This window comes from Mustelus asterias, chromosome 29 (assembly GCF_964213995.1).
Source record: "Mustelus asterias chromosome 29, sMusAst1.hap1.1, whole genome shotgun sequence".
In the NCBI taxonomy this organism is placed as follows: Eukaryota; Metazoa; Chordata; class Chondrichthyes; order Carcharhiniformes; family Triakidae; genus Mustelus; species Mustelus asterias.
In genome coordinates this window covers 7,015,706-7,035,971 of record NC_135829.1, presented here as the reverse complement: position 1 = coordinate 7,035,971, position 20,266 = coordinate 7,015,706, and the positions used below count along the sequence as shown (strand labels likewise).

The window sequence follows — 20,266 nt, the reverse complement described above, 5'->3', positions numbered from 1 at the left end:
TGTGGGCACAATTTTAAACCGGTATCTCCTCCACCCTCTCGAGTAGAATCCATAGAATCCCTGCAGTGCAGAAGGAGGCCATTCGGCCCATCGTGCCTGCACCAACCACAATCCCACCCAGGCCCTATTCCTATAACCCCCCTCCCCCATATTTACCCTGCCAATGCCCCTGACACTAGGGTCAATTTAGCATGGCCAATCTTTCTAATCCGCACATCTTTCGGACTGTGGGAGGAAACTGGAGCGCCCGGAGGAAACCCACGCAGACACGGGGAGAATGTGCAAACTCCACACAGACAGTGACCCAAGCCGGGAATCAAACCCGGGTCCCTGGCGCTGCGAGGCAGCAGGGCTAACCACTGAGCCGCCCCCCGTTTTGCCTCCGTGACATTTTGAAGACTGTCGGGGGAGCTGTCTCCAGCTCAAAAGGTTCCTTCTTACTTCCAACAAGAATCAAACCTAACTGAATAAATTTTCCTCTTTTATAGGCATGAGGGCTTGAAGCAATGATGTGAGACGCCGATATATCCTCCCGGAGGTTTAGGACGCGAATGCTGAGGCTCCATCTCTCCACATGGCGAACAGTCAGTAAGTGTGACCGATCTTCATCCTGACCTTGATAACATCTGGCAGCGCACCTACCTCTGAAACGCTGAGCAATTATCAGAAAGACATTAACTTCCATTACCTTGTGCGCCGCTCCCCCAAAGGAGCCATTGGCAATTGAGTTACCTGCACTATTGCACCGGATAGCACTAACCTCAACACTTTCGACGGAGCAAGAGATCTATAAGAGATTAATCTATTAAGTGACTGAGGATAATTACATTCAGCACTGGGGGGAGGGCGACAGTGTTGCCCCGACCCATCTCTGAACCCGACCAGTGTAGATGTCCCTCAGTGCCTATTAGATGCTGAAAAGCACCTTGGCCACGATTCTTCCATCCCGCTGCGCTAATTTTTAAGCCGGGAGAATCCCGCAGCGGCCGATTCTCTGGGCTTGCGCGAGCGTTCGCCCCCGCGTGCGTCTCCCAGCGTCGGAATTCCGGCTGAGTCTGCTCCCTGCTGGAAATCAACGGGGAGGCACACAGACCATTTAAGTGGTGATTTTAATATTATTTGGGGTGGCACGGTGGTTAGCACTGCTGCCTCACAGCACCAGGGACCCGGGTTCGGTTCCCACCTTGTGTCACCATCTGTGTGGAGTTTGCACATTCTCCCCGTGTCTGCGTGGGCTTCCTCCGGGCGCTCCGGTTTCCTCCCACAGTCCGAAGATGTGCGGGTTAGGTGGCCTGGCCATGCTAAATTGCCCCTTAGTGTCAGGGGGATTAGCAGGGTAATTGTGTGGGGTTAAGGGATAGGGCCTGGGTGGGATTGTGGTCAGTTTAGACTCAATGGGCCGAATGCTCTCCTTCTGTACTGTAGGGATTCTATGATTGAATATCATTAGTGGGCCTGGGACTGAAGTCTCCGAGTCGGCTAGCACCTCCCACCCTGCCAGAGTGTTTCACTCCAGCGGGGAATAACACTAGCTACTCACTTTCGGGGAGCTGGCGGCCCAACCCCACTGGAGTGAAAGGGGGGGGTAATTGGGGCCCCCCAGGGGGTTGGGCAGCAGGGGAGTGGTGCCCTCCCAGGCATTGGCACACTGACAGAGCCAGCCTGGGCTCCCTTGCACTGCCCAAGGGTCAAAGTGCCAATGTCCGGGGGCACCTTGACATTGCCCATTGAGCATGGGGCAGTGCCAGGGGGTGGAGCAAGTGGGGACGGTGCCTGGGGGAGGTGCCAGATGGGACGGGGCCTAGAGGGAGGTGCCAGATGGGATGGGGCCCAGGGGGCGATCGGTGGGGGTGGAGTCTCCCGTTGCCACTCTGCATAGGAATAGGCCCCCTGAAATGTAATGATATTCACACTGGTGGGCTCTGCAGTGCACAGAATGTGGGAGATTCTTCTCCGAACTCTCACTGAAAAAACCAGGGGGAATTACTCCAGTTTTCCCGCAATTTCCACACTTTGAATTTTGTTTGGGAGAATTCCGCCCCTTCACTTTCAGGCTTGGTGAGATGGTGACATAGTGGTAATGTCTAGGGATTCAGAGCTCCAGGTTAATGTTCTGGGGACATGGGTTGAAACCCCACCAGGATAACTGGTGGAATTGAAATTCGGTTGATAGTATCAGTAATGGTGACCATGGAAATATCATTGATTGCTGTAAAAACCCACCTGGCTCACTAACGTCTTTTAGGAATGGAAATCTGCCATCCTTACCCTCAGTGACTGTACGGAGTCTGCACATTCTCCACGTTGCTGCATGGGTTTCCTCCGGCTGCTCCGGTTTCCTCCCACACTCCAAAGATGTGAATGTTAGAGGAATTGACCATGCTAAATTGCCCCTTAGTGTCCAAAGATGTTCAGGTTAGGTGGATTGGCAAAGCTAAATTGCCCCTTAGTGTCCAAAGATGTTTCGGTTAGGTGGATTGGCAATGCTAAATTGTCCCTTAGTGTCCAAAGATGTGCGGGTTAGGTGGATTGGCCATGCTAAATTGCCCCTTAGTGTCCAAAGATGTGTAGGTTAGGTGGATTGGCCATGCTAAATTGCCCCTGAATGTCCAAAGATGTGTAGATTAGGTGGATTGGCCATGCTAAATTGCCCCTGAATGTCCAAAGATGTGTAGATTAGGTGGATTGGCCATGCTAAATTGCCCCTTAGTGTCCAAAGATGTGCAGGTTAGGTGGATTGGCCATGCTAAATTGCCCCTTAGTGTCCAAAGATGTGTGGGTTAGGTGGATTGGCCATGGTAAATTGCCCCTTAGTGTCCAAAGATGTGCAGGTTAGGGGGATTGGCCATGCTAAATTGTTCCTTAGTGTCCAAAGGTGTGCAGGTTAGGTGGATTGGCCATGGTAAATTGCCCCTTAGTGTCCAAAGATGTGCAGGTTAGGGGGATTGGCCATGTTAAATTGTTCCTTAGTGTCCAAAGATGTGCAGGTTAGGTGGATTGGCCATGCTAAATTGCCCCTTAATTAGGAGGATTAGAAGGCTAGATATGTGGGGTTTCAGGGATAGGGCCTGGGTAAGATAAAAAGGTGGGTTGGTGCAGCCTCAATGGGCCGAATGGCCTCCTTATGCACTGTTGGGATTCTATGCTTCTATGATACCTCTTTGAGGAAAAGTGCAGGATCCCTCTCAGGCTGGGTAATTAAATGGCGGGTGCGTTCTGTATGTTGTCGGTTAAGTCACAGTTAACAAGCAGACAGCTGGAACGCCTGGAGGCCAGGGGATTTCTAAGAATGCGTTCTCACAGGAGGAGGAGAATCCCTACTGTAGAAGGATGAGCCGAGGACAGCACCTACCCTGCGGCAATTCATACAACTGTAAAAATATGACATTCAGCCCATCATTCCCATGCTAGCCCCTTGATAAAGCTATCCAACTAGTTCCACTCCCATAGACCCGCAAATATCTCCTTTGCAAATATTTGTTCAAATTTGGATTGGATCTGCTCCCGTCACTGTCCCTGCAGAAAAGTTTACCTCACGTCCCCTTTTGGTTCTCTTGCAAGTTATCGTAAATCTTTGTGCACTGGTTGATGGCCTTCTTGCTCAGAAAGCAGTTTTTCCTCCTCATGTACCTTGTCAATGTCCCTCATGATTTTGAACACCTCAATCAATCTTCCTGTAACCTTCGCTGCCCTGGACTTGTACCTCCGACACGGATTACCTGCCCTGAAGTAATTGGATACCGTTTGGGACGTTGCTTGCTTTGCAATAAAATCCTTCTCCGGGAGAATTTTGCCTGCGTGTGCAGTAATTGTACACCCTAGCGACAGGCCGTCCGACAGTAGCAGGACGTCCCGGAGAGATTGCTTACCCCTGGATGGATTCCCCTGGCCTGTGACAGCTTTGGAGCAGCCGATAAGAAGGCCTTGGAGGGCTGATGCCATCCTGTTAGCTCAGCTGGTAGTGAGTGTTGTCATGTGCCTCGGGCAGCTCTGCGGAGCAGATGGGCAGATGGAGTCGCTGGAGGATGGAGTGGGCAGGTGTTGATGTGCTCACCAGAATACCCAGCTCCTGCCCGATGTACGCTGCTAATGAGGGCAGTGAGTGTATTGGTTGAATGCCAACCTATCCCCTGACTCCAGGCAAAGTTCTACACGTCACAAACATGCACACCACATCGAGGCATTCCTGCATTCGTGATCCGATAAGTTTATTATTCATTTATTAGTCACAAGTAAGGCTTACATTAACACTGCAATGAAGTTACTGTGGAATTCCCCTTTATTCCCGCATTACGGATATTCCCGCATTACACCATTCCTGCATTCTACGTTACTCCATTCCTGCAGGACACTGTCCCGGGGCGGCTTGGTGGCACAGTGGTTAGCACTGCTGCTTCACAGCGCCAGGGACCCGGGTTCGATTTCCAGCTTGGGTCACAGTAGGTGCGGAGTCTGCGCGTTCTCCCTGCGTCTGCGTTGGTTTCCTCCGAGTGCTCCGGTTTCCTCCCACAGTTTGAAAGACCATGCTGGTTAGGTGCATTGACCATGCTAAATTCTCCCTCCGTGTACCAGAACAGGAGTGTGGCAACTAGGGGAATTCCACAGTAACTTCATTGCAGTGTTAATGTAAGCCTTACTTGTGGCTAATAAATAAACTTTAACATCCTTGGGGTTCTAGTCCATAGCTCCCAGAAAGTAACCACACAAGTAGATAGAGTGGTAAGGTCGGTGGCACAGTGGTTAGCACTGCTGCCTCACAGCGCCAGAGACCTGGGTTCGATTCCCGGCTTGGGTCACTGTCTGTGTGGAGTCTGCATGTTCTCCCCGTGTCTGCGTGGGTTTCCTCCGGGTGCTCCGGTTTCCTCCCACAGTCTGAAAGACGTGCTGGTTAGCGTGCATTGGCCGTGCTAAATTCTCCCTCAGTGTACCCGAACAGGAATGTGGCGACTAGGGGAATTCCACAGTAACTTCATTGCGGTGTTAATGTAAGCCTTACTTGTGACTAATAAATAAACATTTTCTAAAAAAACAAGGAAACAAACAATGCATCGAATAATAAATCCTCCTGGGATTCAGCATCTTTTGTGCAGCACTTTCCGAGCAAACAGTTTAAACCTGCCCAGGAAATATATTTTATGTATGGCTACTTGTGACACTAATAAATAAACTTTAAAAACTTTAATATTCTGTTGGTTGGTGTTTGTATAGCCGGCGACGGATGTGTTGTCACCTGTACCGCACCAATGTCTAATTTTTCACTTAGGGGGATGTTATAGTAACAACGCTATTAATGGGGGGTGACCAATGTACCATGGTCATGCTTTGCATTTCAGAATGAGATACTCGAAGTACAGGGAGCCCTGATAGTCATCTCAGCTGCCTTAGTACCAGCCTGTTGGAGTTTTCTCCCTGGACCAGGAGGTCTCTCCATCTTACTCTCCACTTTTATAAATCTCCTCAAAATTCAAATAAAACAAAAAGCTGTGGATCCTGCAAATCTGAAATAAAAACAGAAAGTTCTGGAAAAACGCAGCAGGTCTGGCAGCATCTGTGGAGAGAGACACAGAGTTCACCAGACTCAGAACGTTAACTCTGCCTCTCTCTCCACAGATGCTGCCAGATGCGATTTAATTTGATTTATTATTGTCACATGTATTGGGATACAGTGAAAAGTATTGTTTCTTGCGCGCTATACAGACAAAGCATACCATTCATAGAGTACATAGGGGAGAAGGAAACGAGAGAGTGCAGAATGTAGCGTTACAGTCATAGCTAAGGTATAGAGAAAGAGCAACTTAATGCGAGGTAAGTCCATTCAAAAGTCTGACAGCAGCAGGGAAGAAGCTGTTCTTGAGTCGGTTGGTACGTGACCTCAGACTTTTGTATCTTTTTCCCGACGGAAGAAGGTGGAAGAGAGAATGTCCGGGGTGTGTGGGGTCCTTAATTATGCTGGCTGCTTTGCCGAGGCAGCGGGAAGTGTAGACAGAGTCAATGGATGGGAGGCTGGTTTGCGTGATGGATTGGGCTACATTGACCACCTTTCATAGTTTCTTGTGGTTTTGGACAGAGCAGGAGCCATACCAAGCTGTGATACAACCAGAAAGAATGTTTTCTATGGTACACCTGTAAACGTTGGTGAGAGTCGTAGCGGACATGCCAAATTTCCTTAGCCTCCTGAGGAAGTAGAGGTGTTGGTGAGCTTTCTTAACTATAGCGTCGAAGTGGAAGGACCAGGACAGGTTGTTGGTGATCTGGACACCTAAAAACTTGAAGCTCTCGACCATTTCCACTTTAGCCCCATTGATGTAGACAGGGGCATGTCCTCCACTACACTTCCTGAAGTCGATGACAATCTTCTTCGTTTTGTTGACATTGAGGGAGAGATTATTGTTGCCGCACCAGTTCACCAGATTCTCTATCTCATTCCTGTACTCTGTCTCGTCATTGTTGGAGATCCGACCCACTATGGTGGTGTCATCAGCAAACTTGAAAATCAAGTTGCAGGGGAATTTGGCCGCACAAATTTCAGTCACTCAAAAGTCTGACAGCAGCAGGGAAGAAGCTGTTCTTGAGTCGATTGGTACGTGACCTCAGACTTTTGTGTCTTTTTTCCAACAGAAGAAGGTGGAAGAGAGTGTGTCTGGGGTGCGTGGGGACCTTGATTATGCTGGCTGCTTTGCCTGAGGCAGCAGGAAGTGTAGACAGAGTCAATGGATGGGAGGCTGGTTTGCGTGATGGACTGGGCTTCGTTCACAACCCTTTGTGATTTCTTGTAGTCTTGGGCAGAGCAGGAGCCATACCAAGCTGTGATACATCCGGAAAGGATGCTTTCTATGGTGCATCTGTAAACGCTGGTGAGAGTCGTAGCGGACATGCCAAATTTCAAAGAACAAAGAACAAAGAAAATTACAGCACAGGAACAGGCCCTTCGGCCCTCCAAGTCTGCACCGACCATGCTGCCCAACTGAACTAAAACCCCCTACCCTTCCGGGGACCGTATCCCTCTATTCCCATCCTATTCATATATTTGTCCAGATGCCCCTTAAAACTCGCTATCGTATCTGCTTCCACTACCTCCCCCAGCAGCGAGTTCCAGGCACCCACCACCCTCTGGGTAAAAAACTTGCCTCGTACATCTCCTTTAAACCTTGCCCCTCGCACCTTAAACCTATGCCCCCTAGTAAGTGACTCTTCCACCCTGAGAAAAAGCTTCTGACTATCCACTCTGTCCATACCCCTCATAACCTTGTAGACTTCTATCAGGTCGCCCCTCAACCTCCGTCGTTCCAGTGAGAACAAACCAAGTTTCTCCAACTTCTCCTCATAGCTAATGCCCTCCATACCAGGCAACATCCTGGTAAATCTTTTCTCTAAAGCCTTCACATCCTTCTGATAGTGTGGCCATCAGAATTGAATAGTATATTCCAAGTGCGGCCTAGCTAAGGTTCTATAAAGCTGCAACATTCCTTAGCCTCCTGAGAAAGTAGAGGTTTTGGTGGGCTTTCTTAACTCTTGCATTGGCGTGGAGGGAGCCATACCAAGCTGTGATAATCCAGAAAGGATGTTTTCTATGGTGCATCTGTAGAAATTGGTCAGATTTCTTTAGCTTCATTTCCTTATTTCCTTAGAGTACGGAATCGGAATGTCAACTCTGTTCCTCTCTCCACTGATGCTGCTGGACCTGCTGAGTTTATGCAGCCTTCTCTGTTTTTATTACTCAATCTGTTGACTCAGTCATTTCCACTCTTTTCCGAAGCTCACTTTTCAGCTCCTTCTGAACCCAATGTAAAGCCCTCACTGGACCTAACTCTCCAGTAAGGACCCGCGTGAATTTCTGGGTCTTATGAAAGAGAGAATGATGGATGGAAGGAAAAGAGCCGTTTTTCTTTTTAGCCCCACAAAGTCCCGAGGAATTCCCTGAATCTCTTTAAGGCAGAGGTTGAAGGTAAGCAAGGGGGTGAAAGGTTATCGGGGATAGGCGGGATGCAGAAAGGTGAAGTTGAGGTTACAATCAGATCAGCCATGGTCTCATTGAATGGTGGAGCAGGCACGAGGGGCAGAGTGGCCTACTCCTGCTCTGAGTTCGCACGGATGGATAAATAGAACCCCAACCGCAATTCTTTTCAACCATGCTCCCATATTCCTGGCAGGAACTGGCCTCCCAGGCCATTCTAACCCGGAAATATATCAATCCTTCCTGGCCACTGGATTAAAATTCCAGAACTCTCTTCCTAACAGCAAATGCAAAGGCACTTTCACCAACTGCGACCGTAGTGGTTGAAGAAGGCCAGCTCGCCACCACCATCATGGAATCACCACAGTGCAAAAGGAGGCCATTCGGCCCATTTGAGTCTGCACCAACCACAATCCCACCCAGGCCCTATCCCCATAACCCCACTTATTTACCCAACTAATCCCCTGACACTAAGAGTTAATTTAGCATAGCCAATCAACCTAACCTGTACATCTTTTGACACAAAGGGACAATTTTGCTTTTATTTATTAGTGTCATGAGTAGGCTTACATTAACACTGCACTGAAGTTACTGTGAAAATCCCCTAGTCGCCGCACTCCGGCGCCTGTTCGGGTACACTGAGGGAGAATTTAGCATGGTCAATGCACCCTAACCAGCACATCTTTCAGACTGTGGGAGAAAACCGGAGCACCCGGAGGAAACCCACGCAGACATGGGGAGAACGTGCAAACTCCACACAGACAGTGACCCGAGGCCGGAATTGAACCCGGGTCCCTGGCGCTGTGAGGCAGCAGTGCTAACCACCGTGCCGCCGTGCCGCCTCTTCTCAAGGGTAACCCAAGTAAATGCCAGTCTTGCCAACAACGCCCATATCCCACGATGAGGTTTTGAAAAGGCACAGAGGCCCGTAGACGGAACTCTCCAATGTTTAAGGTTTCCCGAAATTACTTTAGGCCTAGCATTTCTGGCTCCGTAGTGCAATTAATTCTGCTCCTTGCTTGGACTACGCAGTGTAAGGAGGAGCACCTGGGTCCCACTTTCACACCTGTCCCCCTGCCAAGCTTCCTCCTAATTGCCCGAGGCCTGGAGTTTCTCTCATGTGACAGACCTCAGTGTTTAACTCAGGCTCGCAAAGAAAATAAAACTGCGAACCAGGGAACCGAAATCTGAAGTAAGCCCAGGCCCAAGTCGCTGGTGAGTGCCAACCTGAGGTGAGGGGGCCTCAGACATTTCCTCCCCAAACCTCTCCCTAGATATTCACGACTGCTTTTGTCGAGTTTCTTACCTTACCCAAACGAACCATATACTTCCCCCAACAAATTGTCCTGCAAAGGCATTGATGTCTTTTTCCTGCAGTGATTGGCAGCCATTTTGTCCCAGGAAGGCTGCACAATCAACAGTGATCAAGGAAAGTGGGCCATTCTTTTTTACTTTGCGGTGGATGGGTGGCACAGTGGTTAACACTGCTGCCTCACAGCGTCAGGGTTCAATTCCCAACCTTGAGTGACTGTCTGTGTGGAGTTTGCATGTTCTCCCCATGTCTCCGTGGGTTTCCTCCGGTTTCAAACCACAGTCCAAAGATGTGCAGGTTAGGGGGATTGGCCATACTAAATTGCCCCTTACTGTCCAAAGATGTGCAGGTTAGGTGGATTGGCCATGCTAAATTGGCCCTTACTGTCCAAAGATGTGTAGGTTAGGTGGATTGGCCATGCTAAATTGCCCCATACTGTCCAAAGATGTGCAGGTTAGGTGGATTGGCCATGCTAAATTGCCCCTTAGTGTCCAAAGATGTGCGGGTTAGGTGAATCAGCTATGCTAAATTGCCCCTTAGTGTCCAAAGATGTGCGGGGTAGGTGGATTGGCCATGCTAAATTGCCCCTTAGTGTCCAAAGATGTGTGGGGTAGGTGGATTGGCCATGCTAAATTGCCCCTTAGTGTCCAAAGATGTGCGGGGTAGGTGGATTGGCCATGCTAAATTGCCCCTCAGGCCTGATTTTACTGGTACGCCGATTTTGGGGCAGGCGAGGCTCGCCGAACGGCATTCTCCATTAGCCTCGGGCACGATCTTACGAGCCTCGGGTGGGCATGCCAGTAACGTTCCAGCCTTAATTACCCCTTAGTGTCCAAAGATGTGCAGATTAGGGGGATTGGCCATGCTAAATTGCCTCTTCGTGTCAGGGTCGTTGGTGCAGGCTTGATGGGCTGAATGGCCTCCTTCTGCACTGTAGGGATTCTATGATTCTTTGTTAGTTGGTTACAGGGGGAGAGTTGGCCAGGACACAAGGACACCTGTTGTGCACAAGGTGCAATGTGATCTTTAACTGACCAATTCAGTCTCAGTTGAGCATCGAAAGTCAGGGCCTCTGACAGTGCAGCATTCCCTCAGCAGGATGTTGAATTGTTTGTGTAAGTTACGAGGGTCATGTCTGCCCCTGCACCACCTGCAGGTTTACAGAGATTTCAGGATCTGCGTTAATTACCACGTGTCCATCTGTAGCTGAAATAAACGACCCATCAGATTATTTTATGTAACTTATGTTAAAACAAAAATTGACGTTATTAAGCGGTTGTTCTGATTAGAACCTTTTGGCTCTTGCTAAACCCTGAGGCTGCAATCACTTTGCTTATTCATACGAAAGCAAACTGGGCCATCTGTTAGCACTAACCAAAGACCACAGAGGATACAGTCGGGACTGCCTCCTGCTCACGATTTGCTCTCAGCCATTAAGAGTAAAGTAAAGTTGATTTATTAGTCACAAGTAAGGCTTACATTAACACTGCAATGAAGTCACTGTGAAAATCCCCTAGTTGCCACACCTGTTCGGATACACTGAGGGAGAATTTAGCATGGCCAATGCACCTAACCCGCACTTTTTTTGGACTGTGGGAGGAAACCCACGCAGACACGGGGAGAATGTGCAAACTTCACACAGACAGTGACCCAAGCCGGGAATCGAACCCGGGTCCCCGGCGCTGTGAGGCAGCAGTGCTAACCACTGTGCCACCGTGTCACCCATAAAGGGGAGTGATGCAGCCTCCGACGGCTTGCTGTTCGCGCCACAACGCACCGTGGGTTGTAACGAAAGCAAAATACTGCGGGCGCCGGGAATCTGAAATAAAAGTCGAAAATGAGGCATTAACTCAGCAGCCTCTGTGGACAGGGAGAGAAACTGAGTTTTGAATCCATGTGACTGGCATGGCGGCACAGTGGTTTTAGCACTGCTGCCTCGCAGCACCAGGGACCCAGGTTCAATTCCCAGCTTGGGTCACTGTCTGTGAGGAGTCTGCACATTCTTCCCGTGTCTGCGTGGGTTTCCTCCGGGTGCACCGGTTTTCTCCCACAATCCGAAAGATGCGCTGGTTAGGTGGATTGGCCGTGCTAAATTGCCCCTTAGTGTCCAAAGATGTGTAGGTTAGGCGGATTGGCCATGCTAAATTGCCCCTTAGTGTCCAAAGATGTGCGGGTTAGGTGGACTGGCCATGCTAAATTGCTCCTAGTGTTAGGGGGATTAGCAGGATAAATTACGGGAATGGGGGAGAGAGCCTGGGTGGGATTGTGGTCGGTACAGACTCGATGGGTCGAATGGCCTCCTTCTGTACTATAGGGATTCTATGGAACAGGCGCCGGAGTGTGGCGACTAGGGGATTTTCATAGCAACTTCATTAATGTAGAATCATAGAAACCCTACAGTGCAGAAAGAGGCCATTCAGCCCATCGAGTCTGCACCGACCACAATCCCACCCAGGCCCTACCCCCATATCCCGACATATTTTACCTACTAACCCCTCTATTCTACGCATCTCAGTACACTAAGGGGCAATTTTAGCATGGCCAATCAACCTAACCCGCACATCTTTGGACTGTGGGAGGAAACCGGAGCACCCAGAGGAAACCCACGCAGACACGTGGTGAATGTGCAAACTCCACACAGACAGTGACCCAAGCTGGGAATCGAACCCAGGTCTCTGGCGCTGTGAAGAACATAAGAACATAAGAAATAGGAGCAGGAGTAGGCCATCTGGCCCTTCGAGCCTGCCCCGCCATTCAACAAGATCATGGCTGATCTGAAGCGAATCAGTTCCACTTACCCGCCTGCTCCCCATATCCCCTAATTCCCTTATCGATCAGAAAACTATCTACCCGTGATTTAAACATATTCAACGAGGAAGCCTCCACCACTTCAATGGGCAGAGAATTCCAGAGATTCACTACCCTCTGAGAGAAGAAGTTCCCCCTCAACTCTGTTCTGAACCGGCCCCCCCTTATTTTGAGGCTGTGCCCTCTAGTTCTGGTTTCCCTTCTAAGTGGAAAGAATCTCTCCACCTCTACCCTATCCAGCCCCTTCATTATCTTATATGTCTCTATAAGATCACCCCTCATCCTTCTAAACTCCAACGAGTACAGACCCAATCTGTTTAACCTCTCCTCATAAGCTACACCCCTCATCTCCGGTATCAACCTGGTGAACCTTCTCTGCACTCCCTCCAAGGCCAATATATCCATTCACAAATAAGGGGACCAAAACTGCACACAGTACTCCAGTTGCGGCCTCACCAGTGCCTTGTACAGTTGCAGCAAGACCTCCCTGCTTTTATATTCTATCCCCCTCGCGATAAAGGCCAACATTCCATTCGCCTTCTTGATCACCTGCTGCACCTGCAGACTGAGTTTTTGCGATTCGTGCACAAGGACCCCCAGGTCCCTCTGCACAGTCGCACGATGTAATTTTTCTCCATTTAAATAATATTCCAATTTACTATTATTTCTTCCAAAGTGGATAACCTCACATTTGCTAACGTTATAACGTGAAGCAGCAGTGCTAACCACTGTGCTACCGTAATGTAACCCGACTTGTGACACTGATAAATAAACTTGAGCTGAAGTGGGGGAGAGATCTGGTGGATTTTATACTGAGAGGGAAGGAGCAGGGTTGGGGGGAGCAAAATAGAAGGTCAGTAAAAGGTGGGAGTTCAGTAGCGATTGCACAAAGATGTTTAGGGCGCAAGGCAAAGGGAGTGTTAATGGCAGGGTTAAGGGCGAAGGAAGGTGCTAATGGCATCAGGTAAGATAGCAGAGAGTGTTAATAGGAGAACAAATGTCAGCGCTCAGTGAAAGCAAAACTTAAGAAGTGACTGGTTGTCGTGGTGGTGAGGTTCTGCAGTCTAAAGATGTGTGGTTTAGGTGGATTGGCCGTGGTAAATGTGTGGGGTTACGGGGCTAGAGTTAAGTTTTCAAAAGTTTAAAAGTTTATTTATTAGTGTCACAAGTAGGCTTACATTAACACTGCAACGCAGTCACTGTGAAAATCTTCTAGTCACCACAGTCCGGCGCCTGTTCGGGTACATTGAGGGAGAATTTAGCACGGCCAATGCACCCTAACCAGCACGTCTGTGGGAGGAAACTGGAGCACCTGGAAGAAACCCACGCAGACACGGGGAGAACGCACAGACTCTGCACAGCATGGCACGGCGGCACAGTGGTTAGCACTGCTGCCTCACAGCGCCGGGGATCTGGGTTTGATTCCTGGCCTCGGGCCACTGTCTGTGCGGAGTCTACACCTTCTCCCCGTGTCTGCGTGGGTTTCCTCCGGGTGCTCTGGTTTCCTCCCACAGTCTGAAAGACTTGCTGGTTAGGGTGTATTGGCCGTGCTAAATTCTCCCTCAGTGTACCCGAACAGGCGTCGGAGTGTGGCGACTAGGGGATTTTCACAGTAACTTCATTGCGGTGTTAATGTAAGCCTACTTGTGACACTAATAAATAAACTAAAAAAAAACTAAAAATGACAGTGACGCGAGTCGGGAATTGAACCCGGATCCCTGGCTCTGTGAGGCAGCAGTGCTAACCATTGTGCCACCCCGATAGGGCAGAGGGGTGGGTCTGAGTAGGATGCTCTTTTGGAGAGTCAGTGCAGATTTGATGGGCACTGTGACCTCAGGTAGTCTCAAAATGCTTTACAACCACAGATGTACTTTCTTGAATTGTAGCTGCTGTTGTAGAGTGGGAAATGTGGCACCCAGATTGCACACAGCAAGATCCCACACAAACAACGTGATTGTGAGCAGACGCACTGATTTAATTGAAGAATAAGTAATGGCCAGGACACCCCCATCCCCATCTTTCTCTGAACCAGTGTCATGGGATCTTTCATCCTGAGGGAACTGATGGGCAGCATGGTGGCACAGTGGTCAGCACTGCTGCCTCACAGCGCCAGGGATCTGGGTTCGATTCCCGGCTTGGGTCACTGTCTGTGTGAAATTTGCACGTTCTCCCCATGTCTGCGTGGGTTTCCTCCGGGTGCTCCGGTTTCCCCCCACAGTCCGAAAGATGTGCGGGTTTGGTGGATTGGCCATGCTAAATTGCCCCTTAGTGCCAGGGGGATTAGCAAGGGTAAATACATGGAGTTACGGGGGCTGGGTGGGATTGTGGTCGGTGCAGACTCGATGGGCCGAACAGCCTCCTTCTGTACTGTAGGAAGTCTATGATTCTGCCACAGGACCTTGGTTCAATGTCTCATCTGAAGTAGCTAGATAGTCAATATCTTTTCCCAAAGGTAGGGGAGTCTAAAACTTGAGGGCATAGGTTTAAGGTGAAAGGGGAGAGGTACAAAAGGGTCCAGAGGGGCAATTTTTTCACACAGAGGGTGGTGGGTGTCTGGAACAAGCTGCAAGAAGTAGTAGTAGAGGCGGGTACAATTTTGTCTTTTAAAAAGCGTTTAGACAGTTACATGGGTAAGATGGGTATAGAGGAATATGGGCCAAATGCGAGCAATTGGGACTAGCTTAGGGGTTTTAACAAAAGGGGCAGCATGGACAAGTTGGGCCGAAGGGCCTGTTTCCATGCTGTAAACCTCTCTGACTCTATGACTCTATCTGGTACCTCAGGCAGTGTGGCACTCCCTCGTGACGGGCGGAATTATTTTCAGCCCAAAGTCTCCGGAGCGGGACTGGACCCCCGAAACGTCTCGGACCTACGGGCAGGAGGGCGACCCACTGGGGTCACAGCTGAGACCTTCAGCTGTCTCAGCTTCCTGGAGGCGAACCAGGCCAAGCTTCCTTTCTCCTTCTGTATCTAACGCGACCCAAAACGACAGCTTTGAAAGGCAAATTGTGCCAGTTATTAGCTGAAACCTCCTCTGCGTCACAAAGACAACACGGCGGTAAGTGTTTGTTAGGGGAGGAATAAAAAGCATCGTCTTGAGCCAAAGCAAGTGACAAGGACAAGGAATTTACATAATTGTGAATATGGCAATGAATTAATTATGCTGCCAGTTCCTTATTTGTGCGTGCATTTGTGAATATTGTCTTGTCATCAGTGGCTGATGTTGAAATTGGTATTTGTTTAAGGAACTATCCTGCATAAATAGGCTCTTAGCTATTTTTTATTTAATTCGCTCACCTGAGGTGGGTGTCACTGGCAAGGCCAATGTTTATCGCCCAGCCTCCAGAAGGTGGTGAGTGAACCGCCTTCTTGAACCGGGCGGGCATGGTGGCGCAGTGGTTAGCACTGCTGCCTAACGGCAGTTCGGGTTCAATTGCTGGCCTAGGTCACTGTCTGTGTGGAGTTTGCACGTTCCCCCTGTGTCTGTGTGGGTTTCCTCCGGGTGCTCCGGTTTCCTCCAAAGATGTGCGAGTTAGGTGGATTGGTCATGCTAAATTGACACTTAGTGTCAGGGGGTTGAGGATACGGGGATAGGGTCTGGGTGGGATTGTGGTCAGTGCAGGCTCAATGGGCCAAATGGCCCCCTTCTCCACTGTCGGATTCTATGATATTCTATGAACTGCTGCTGTCCACGTTGACGAGGATACATCCACTATGCTGTCAGAGAGGGATTTTTTGACCTGCGACTGTGAAGGAACGGTAGATTTTCTTTGTTCTTTCAAGGGATATTGTTCCCAGAAGGGTAGGGGGTTTTAGTTCAGTCGGGCAGCATGGTCGGTGCAGGCTTGGAGGGCCGAAGGGCCTGTTCCTGTGCTGTAATTTTCTTTGTTCTTTGCTGTTCTTTGATATCGAGATCGTTCCAGGGCAGCTCTGATGAAGGGTCACCCTGATGTGAAACATTGACTCTATTCTCTCTCCACAGATGCTGTCAGACCTGCTGAGATTTTCCAGCATTTTCTGTTTTTGACTCAGATTCCAGCATCCGCAGTATTTTGCTTTTATCCAAGTCAGGATGGGACATCCATAGAACCAAAGAATCCTTACAGTGGGTCATCAAGTCTGCACTGACTCTCCAAAAGAACATCTTACCCCACCCCACCCGCCCACCTCCCCTTCCCTATCCCCGTAGCTCCACACATTTAACATGGCCAATCCACCTAACCTGCACATCTTTGGGATGTGGGAAGAAACCGGAGTACCCGGAGGAAACCCATGCAGATATGGGGAGAATGTGCAAGCTCCACACAGACAATGACCCAAGCCGGGAATCGAACCCGGGTCCCTGACGCTGTGAGGCAGCAGTGCTAACCACTGTGCCACCGTGCTGCCCTTAAAGGTATTTTACAATTTTTAAAAAATTCATTCGTGGGACATGGGTGTCGCTGGCTGGCCAGCATTTATTGCCCATCCCTAGTTGACCTTGGAGGGCAGTTGAGAGTCAACCACATTGCAGTGGCTCTGGAGTCACATGATTTACCAGGATGCTGCCTGGTTTGGAGGGTAGGTCTTAAGAGGAAAGGTTGAGGGAGCTAGGGCTTTTCTCTTTAGAGCGGAGGAGGTTGAGAGGCGACTTAATAGAGGTTTATAAGATGATGAGGGGGATAGATAGAGTGGACGTTCAGAGACTATTTCCTCGGGTGGATGTAGCTGTTACTAAGGGGGCATAACTATATGGATCGTGGTGAGAGATATAGGAGGGATGTACGAGGTAGGTTCTTTACTCAGAGAGTGGTTGGGGTGTGGAATGGACTGCCTGCTGTGATAGTGGGGTCGGACACTTTAGGAACTTTCAAGCGGTTATTGGATAGGCACATGGAGCACACTAGAATGATAGGGAGTGGGATAGCTTGATCTTGGTTTCGGAAAAGGTTTGGCACAACATCGTGGGCCGAAGGGCCTGTACTGTGCTATGTTCTATGTATGCGTAAGGACAGCAGATTTCCTTCCCTAAAGGGCATTGGTGAACCAGATGGGTTTTTCCAACAATCGACAATGGTTTCATGGTCATCAGTAGATTCATAATTCCAGATATTTTTTATTGAATTCCAATTCCACCATCTGCTGTGGCGGGATTCGAACCCGGATCCCCAGAACATTAGCTGAGTGTCTGGATTAATAGTCTGGCGATAATACCACTAGGCCATCCCCTCCCCTAAATGAGATTTGTTGTTGTCAAATAGGAGGCAGCTAATGCATCATGATTTCAACACAGTGAGAATGCAGCTTGGTAGCTATTTACAGTTTATTTCTGCGTGTCACAAGTAGGCTTACATTGACACTGCAATGAAGTTACTGTGAAAATCCACACTCCGGTGCCTGTACACTGAGGGAGAATTTAGCACGGCCAATGCACCCTAACCAGCACGTCTTTCAGAATGTGGGAGGAAACCGGAGCACCCGCAGAAAACCCACACAGACAAGAGGAGAACATGCAAACTCCACCCAGACAGTGACCCGAACAAAGAACAAAGAACAATACAGCACAGGAACAGGCCCTTCGGCCCTCCAAGCCCGCGCTGCTCCCCGGTCCAGGATTGAATCCTGAATCCAGGATCCCCGCCCAATTTTCCAGCCTATCTACATACCAATATCCTATCCACCGAGCTGTCCCTCACAGCTACGATGCTTTGTTCATTACAACCTATTAACTCACCCCCACCCCCCCATTCCAGACCATGTGATCTCCAGGGAGAGGCGAAAACCCAGAGTGAAAAACCCCAGGGCCAATATGGGGGAAAAAAATCTGGGAAATTCCTCTCCGACCCCCTGAGGCGATCGAAACTAGTCCAGGAGATCACAATGGCCCCGATCGGAAAATGCTTCCCAACCCTAGTCATTTCCACTTCCACGAACACCATATGAATTCCCTGCCCCCGAGACAGGTTCCCAACTATCCGCAGTCTCACTCTGTACTGGCACCAGCAAGATGATCATAGAATGAAGCCTTGAAACGAGAAACCAGGAACAATTAGCCCGCGCCGCTCCCTGGTCCAAACTAGACCACTCTTTTGTATCCCTCCATTCCCACTCCGTTCATATAGCTGTCTAGATAACCAAGGCCGGAATCGAACCCGGGTCCTTGGCGCTGTGAGGCAGCAGTGCTAACCACTGTGCCACCATGCTGCCCACGGTGAGAGGGGACAAGGGGAACAGAGCCAGAGGGAGCAGTGCCCTTGGTAATCTTGACAGAATCTCCTCTCACACTTTGAGGTCCTTCGAGCGCCTCCCCCATTTATCTCTGCCCCCCCCCCCCCTCACCTCTCCTCCCGAATCCTCATCATCAACCACAAAACCGACTCCACGCTTCTCACTGAGATGTCTCTGGGCATTGGGTGACTCCTAATCGTCTTCAGCTCCCCTTCCTTTGTAACCATTGATCTCCCATAACCTCCTCCTTCCTTTAAAACCCTCCTGCCCATCCCTTGGCCTTGCCAACTCGCCTTGGCTTTGCTAAGTCCAAGGAGCTTACCACAGAGAAGGCCCTCAGGCAGCACCCGCCCCCTTGGACCCCCCTTTTCAAACCCAATTCCTTCCCCGTGGAAGAAGATAAAAATCTTGCCTTCATCCCGAAATCGCTAAAATCGCACTACCCAAATCGCAACTGCCCAGCCTGCGCATGTTACTCCGCGGCCAACCTCTGTTTATATCAATCTACCTGTTTGTTTGAACAGACGAGGGGACAGCACCGATACAAGTTTCAAAATGGTTTTCTTTGATTTGATTTGATTATTATTGTCGCATGTATTAACATACAATGAAAAGTGTTGTTTCTTGCGCGCTATACAGACAAAGCATACCGTTCATAGAGAAGGAAAGGAGAGGATGCAGAATGTGGTGTTACAGTCATAGCTAGGGCGTAGAGAAAGATCAACTTAATGCGAGGTAGGTCCATTCAAAAGTCTGACAGCAGCAGGGAAGAAGCTGTTCTTGAGTCGGTTGGTGCGTGACCTCAGACTTTTGTATCTGTTTCCCGACGGAAGAAGGTGGAAGAGAGAATGTCCGGGGTGTGTGGGGGTCCTCGATTATGCTGGCTGCTTTGCCGAGGCAGCGGGAAGTGTAGACAGAGTCAATGGATGGGAGGCTGGTTTGCGTGATGGATTGGGCTACATTCACGACCTTTTGTAGTCTTATTGAACAGAACTTAAAGATATTAATATGACAAAAGCGAAAAGAAAAAGCAAACTTGGAGACTGGCTTCTGCTGCCAGCCCCTGTACTGAACCTGAGCACACTGAATGGATCTCGAAAACAAACTGAAAAAACACACACTAAAATCCAAACTACATTGGTTAGGTGCTGGTTAGGGTGCATTGGCCGTGCTAAATTCTCCCTCAGTGTACCCGGACAGGCGCCGGAGTGTGGCCACTAGGGGATTTTCATAGTAACTTCATTGCAGTGTTAATGTGAGCCTACTTGTGACACTAAATAAATAAACTTTAAACTTAAACTTAATCTACAAAACTGGCATGGGATGAGTTCACAGAATCACAGAATCCCTACAGTGCAGAAGGCCATTCAGCCCATCGAGCCTCCACCGACCACAATCCAATCCAGGCCTGATCCCTGCAACTTAGCATGGCCAATTCACCTAAGTTACACATCATTGGACAATAAGGGGCAATTTAGCATGGCCAATCCACCTAAGCTACACATCTTTGGACACTAAGGGGCAATTTAGCATGGCCAATCCACCTAAGCTACACATCTTTGGACACTAAGGGGCAATTTAGCATGGCCACCCCACCAACCCGCACATCTTTGGACTGTGGGAGGAAACCAGAGTTGTACCATACTGGGCCACACCTTTGATACAAAAGGACTGAAGGACCTTGCGCACTGTTCAGTCAGTTTCCTGAATTAAGTGAATGTCACATCCGGAAGTTTCCGCAATGTCCCCCCACGATTGTCCCCCCCAATCCGACGCTAATCAGGTGTTCACTTGCATCTCCGTAAGGAGCTTTGTTTGCGTTTGGCGTGAGGGGGAGGCAGAGTTTTATCAGTTGTTGATCACATGTCGGGTGTGATGGCACAGACAGAACGCCAGCAACAAGCTCCAGACTCCACACTCACAGCTTTTCCTCTCACTGCCGTCTTATTATGTACTCTGAGCGGGCCCGCCAGTTACACTCTCAC

General features: G+C 49.5%; 1 protein-coding gene across 1 annotated transcript in view; it reads left to right on the top strand.

Annotated features, from left to right (window-relative positions):
• The first annotated feature begins 520 nt into the window (after positions 1 to 520).
• Positions 521 to 20,266, top strand: part of tmem266 (transmembrane protein 266) — a 122,673-nt gene continuing 102,927 nt past the window's right edge. The window contains exon 1 of the mRNA XM_078200017.1: positions 521 to 588. Within this exon, the coding sequence (XP_078056143.1) occupies positions 575 to 588 (14 nt within the window). The 5' untranslated portion in view covers positions 521 to 574. The remainder of the gene's footprint in view (positions 589 to 20,266) is intronic.